The following is a 5,638-nucleotide window of genomic DNA, read 5'->3' on the forward strand; positions in this document are numbered from 1 at the left end:
TCTCGCCACCCACGGTCGAGAACCTGACTGCGATCGGGGTCCTCTTGCCGATGGACTCGAACACCTTTGCGGCTGAGTATTTCGAGATATCGTGGGTCACCTCGAAGTAACCGAAAGCACCGGCGCCCTTAGCGTGCACAACTCGCTCCGGGATGCGCTCCCTGTCGAACGACGATATTTCATCGAGGAAGTTAACGTCCTGCAGCAGGGCGGGTCCATTCTTGCCGACCGTCTGGATGGCTGTCTTGACTCCGACCGGGGCACCGGACTTGGTCGTTATGTACCCAGGTGAATCCTGAAAACGAAAACCACAATTCGTTTAAAACTTATAAAGGAATTATGTAAAGGTTGTTATTGTATGTTGATATCACTTAAAGGTATGTAATGTTATCTACGATACAGATATAATAATTGTAGGTATCTAGAGCTTGGTCAATGATAAGGCAAAGCCGGCGGATATGGTTTTCGTGGTAACAAAATTAAATAACGTTTCAGTTTTAAAAAACGATGTGATAATCCTAGTTATCATAGATTATAATACCGAGGTCCGTAAGTTCACCCGATATCAAATAACACATAATTTGTTTTAGTAGTTCGCACATTTTAGTTATGTATTTGTATGTGATAAGAGGCGATATATTCTCTCCTCATAACATTTAAGACCTCTATCTACGTCAATACTCTATCATAAAGTGATAACTTATTTATTTATTAGATAAAAAAATTAACAAACAGCACATTAAATTGTATCGAAAAACTCCTTACTATTCTGATATTATTTTTTGTTCGTAAATCCGGGTTCAAATCTTCATTCTTACAATAAAGTAGTTTGAGATAGGTTATCAGCTAGATACCCACTTATGCCATGACCAGGATAATTAAAAACCTATGGTACTAATTTTTATGCGCAATTTTAACGAAAAACAAATGAATATGACGTATTGTTTTTGTTGATAACACCAAGATTTTTTAATATGAAAATTATACAAATCGCTTGTTCCTCTTGGATATGTTCCTATTTATTTGTATTTCTTCTTATGACATTAAATATGTTTTACTTAATTGACCTTGAAAATAATTTATTTGTAATACCAAGTTATCACATAATAAGCATCAGCAAAATATCGTTTACTTTTTTAATCACATGAAAACATAATTCAAGATTCTTTTAAAACAAATAAATTATTAATAATGAAATCGCGTTGCGCAGAGCACAGTCACAAATTAAACTTTGGTCTATGTCGTAACTTAAACACTACTTAAACACTTTATAAATAACACATGTGTATGTTAAGTATTCTTTGTAGCTAATCCTATGTTATCATAACTTTATTAAAAAAAAACATTTTATGAAAAATGTATACATTTCAATTTTACTAAATCATGTCAAAATAATCACAAAAAGAATACTTTAAACACTGTATTAGATTCGAAATATTATATAATAGTTGCTTAGCATAAATAAAAACATTTACGTACACTATTAAATAATAATGACCAAAGTTCAAACTGATAAACAATGACTTGTGATATTCAACAACTATAAAGTAACATTAATTCAACTTCCAAACAACAAAAACAATACAGCGCTTAAAATAACCGTACTACGCTTCTCATTAACCAGATAAAATAATAACAATTTCACCTACCTTTACGCCTTTACTGTAGTTCACAAGTTGGTCAGACGCGGGATCTCTCGAAGCCATTTTGTTGTTAGAATGGTTTCTGTAGTTGCAAGACAGACCGGTTTCACGACACACGAAGCAACGCACTGGTCGAGTACTGTTCTATCAAATGGCACGTCGCGGCAGAACTCGGTTTATATAGACCAACCACAACCGTTAAGCGGTATCACATGTGTAAAGCGCTTTATCCGGCGTATGTGCTGTGACGCCACAAGCGTAGAGCGCTGTGTTTTGTGTATGGACAGCGTTCCACAAGCTTAAAGCGCTTCAACTGCCGCATGTTTAGTCATAAGCAAACATAGATGCCACACGGGCGTCGCCGCGCCGCACCAGCGTTCCTTCGGCTGGGGTCCAATTGAATAGCGAACAAGTGAAATGAGCAAGTCTTAATTGACGACATTTAGATTCAAACTTTAACTTTTACAGTAGAAAGGCGATTATTCTCCGAACACAAACAAATTTTAACTTACCACTGACGATGCAAGGTAATTTATGTTTTCGGCCTTTTGTCATATCTGTCTTTCAATGTAAGTATACCTGAACATTTGAAAAACGTCACTTTTATTGTGTATGTGTACCTGTTATTTGTTAAAGTAGTAGCAAAGTTATCGTTACGTTAGTTTACATTAGATTCTACTTATTAATGAAAACTGAATATGTTTTTATGTGATTTTTGTTCAGGATGAAGAGAGCTCTTTATAGCATTTTTTCTTGTCCAGTTTTATTTTCGAAATCTCTGCTTGTCATATTGCGCCGTAAACACGCCGCAGCCGTGGCCGCTCGTGTGGCTCATCTTTAAACGCTTGTATGTTACTAAACACGGACGTGGTCGGTCGTGAGTTCCCGAACAAAACATTAAAATAAATACGTAATATATGTCCTCTGCTAGCAAATATCAAATAATAGAAAATTATCGTCTGGATAATTTCATTTACAAATACTTAGTAATCATGATGTATGTGCCCCTGATCAAAAATACGAAAACATTGCGTAAATCTTTACGGGAGTTTTGAAATTGAAATTTATAAATTGGAGCCATTTTTGGAATACATGGAGGTGACTGGTTCTGCGTCTATCGCATCTCAAAGCCAGTTCTTATAATATAAAAAAAGCGTTTGTAGTTTTTATAGCTTTTGAATAGACAGAGAAAGTAATCTCACTATCCCGCTCTTTCGTTAGGATAATAAGAGCAATCTCTGGGGTCCGAAGATTAAATGTTTAGGACCCAAAGTTATATTACAATGTTTCAATCGGCATAAAAACACGTCAGTCGGGTTTTGAAAACCCACTTTCACTTATTATTTCATTAAAAGTCTTGCAATAAAATATAACATAGGTATTAAGTAATGTAATTTATATCAAATCACATTAACAGATAAAATACCTTAACTTCGCCCTTGTCCGGTACAGATAATTTTACCTTTGATAGGAATTATTTTTAATAATAGTTAATTCGTTATATCACAGATAATATATACTACACTAACTATATTATAACTGCTATATTATAAAACGGTACAAAAAGCCAAGACGAAATATTTATTACCTATTAAATTTATTTTGTACTATTTCTTCCTACCTGCGGGCTGCTGTTGTAATACAAAGTTGTAGACCTACGATGTTCCTTTTGATGAAATGATGAACCTTTTTATCTTATTAAGGTGCTTGTGATTTTGTTCTAATATTACGATATATTATGTATTAGAATTCGAAATATACAATTAAACATCAATCGTAATGTTTGCACAATGCTTTTCTTTCCGTGTGGATCCTGAACTACGCACTAAATAAAAATAAAAATAAATTCTTAACCAAAGACATTACTTTAGAGGGAATTATAAAACACTACTCACGTCTATAATCCATATGGGTAAGCAGAGAACGAACTTGTATTTGACACGGGCGTGGCACGCCTCTCTTGCATTATAAAAATAATAATAATTACAAATATAACTAAGTTTGGCAAAAAAATGCTATTATTTAGAATGTTTATGTTAATTTATGCGTCTTGCGTGGCTGTTTGTTGGACCGTTCGTACCGGCTTGACCTCTGCCAAGGTTAAATGAAATTTATTCGCGAACCATCATCAACATTACGAAGCACTTATTTTTGAAAAAATATTCACCTAGGTCTCTGGTCTATGCCAAATATCTTATAACCTCCAAATATAGGAAAGCGAAGCTGTAGGTACATTGTTTTGATCATAATACGATACTAATATCTTGTCCATTGTAACAACTTTATTTACAAGTTAATAAAATTATAACTATTTCCTTTATAATGAAGTAAATACTATTATAAATTCAAGATCAGAGAAATTATAGTTGTGTTGTGTTAAGGAAATGTAAGGTATTGTAATGTTTTTGATTTCGAAATCAGTTTTTTTCTGTCCATCTTCTTTCATTATAAAAAACTCATTGTAGAATCATAAATGCGTCAGATAACAGAAGATCTGCCAGTCCTCATTCTACTCCGTAGGTTCTGAAATTAGGTATTCCTTCTCCAGGTTAATCTATCTTCTGTCATACAATCCTCACTCCCTTTTGATCATACCTCATCTATGGTTATAACTTATTTCTTTACAGTGAGTAATAATAGCTCGTACCAGCTTTCGACCACATCACTGGGATAGTTGTCAAGCGCTTGCTTATTAAACATAGCTGTTGCTCACAACTTCGTCTGAGTGAAACTTAAGAGTAATAAAAATGTGCCTCTATGTTCCTGAAAGCATAACGTTTTAATGGTAAATGAATTTTTGAAATTGGTCCAGTAGTTCTTAAGTTGTTTCAATACATACAAAAATAAAAATCTTTCCTCTTTATAATACTAGTAGATACTGTTATTAATTTCGATACAAATTACTTTAAAACAAATACACAAAGCCAACTACGTAAAAGATATCGAACGTTCCGTAGTGACGACTAGAAATGTACTGAGCTACTGAGCGACTGAGAGACTGAGAGCTGCCTTTGCAAAGTATTTTATGAAACTACCCCTCACTACTACTTCCGTTTCTAATATTTTGTAACAATATATAAAAAAAATAATATTACGTACTTTGCACATCACTATACGATAATATATTTAAATTTGAAATCGTCAATAATGTAACACCTATTTAATTATAATGTAACCATTTAAAAAGTTAACAAAGTGTTTTGTTATAATCCAGCCGAAAGAGGTAACAAAGAAGATGGCATTGTTTTAGAAAGATCAAGATTAAATGTGGTTATATTAATAAGATATCAGTTTGTCTCATTGTTTAATTGTAACAATTCATCAGTCTTGTGCCAAAACGTTATCAGTATGATCGACTTGGACAAACAGCACTACTAAATGAGAGTACTATGCAGTCACAAAAGGTTAGCCTATCCCTTAGTAAGATGCAATCTAAAACAATAGTGCAGGCATACTTTATCATTTTATCAAGATTTACTGGAAAATGACTCCAATATCAACATCATTTACAATCATGAAGCTGTTAGAAGTTCAAAGATATTTGAAAATTAAACATCCAATAGATGAATACCATTTACTGAAAAACATCGAATAAAAAAAGATTTTGAAAAGAAAAAGTAGTGACGAGGGACATTCCAACTCGGTTTTTTTTTTAATTCTCACGTCCACTGTTAATGTTTTGTGCTGATGAAACATACCCGATGTCACTCCGGGGAAACAGCCGAAACGAATGACGCCGCATTCGTCAAAATTGGTTCAATCGTTGAGGCTCTTGACCTTCAAGATGGAATTGCTAACAGTGGTAGAGCCCGCTTTAACATCTTCGCTCTGTAGGGTCGGCTCGCCACACGCAATACCACGACCACACATGCAGGAAGGAAAAATGTCCTCTTTATGTGCGTCTCCTCCGTCAATTAAGGGTAGGCAAGGCATCTGCAATTGCGGATGTCTATGGGCAGCGGTCGCTTCGCCATGTCGGTGGTTGCAGGTGGCCG

At 34.4% G+C, this 5,638-nt stretch overlaps 1 protein-coding gene across 1 annotated transcript in view; it reads right to left on the minus strand.

Moving 5' to 3' along the window:
* Positions 1-1,806, minus strand: part of LOC106110020 (catalase-like) — a 5,421-nt gene extending 3,615 nt beyond the window's left edge. Inside the window, exons 1-2 of the mRNA XM_013291737.1 lie at positions 1,650-1,806; positions 7-295 (exon numbers count right to left, since the gene is read on the minus strand). Coding sequence (XP_013147191.1) covers positions 7-295; positions 1,650-1,706 — 346 coding nt within the window. The 5' untranslated portion in view covers positions 1,707-1,806. The remainder of the gene's footprint in view (positions 1-6; positions 296-1,649) is intronic.
* Between the last annotated feature and the right edge of the window lie 3,832 nt (positions 1,807-5,638).

The sequence above is a fragment of the Papilio polytes genome, unplaced genomic scaffold, assembly GCF_000836215.1.
Source record: "Papilio polytes unplaced genomic scaffold, Ppol_1.0 DF824437.1, whole genome shotgun sequence".
NCBI lineage: Eukaryota > Metazoa > Arthropoda > Insecta > Lepidoptera > Papilionidae > Papilio > Papilio polytes.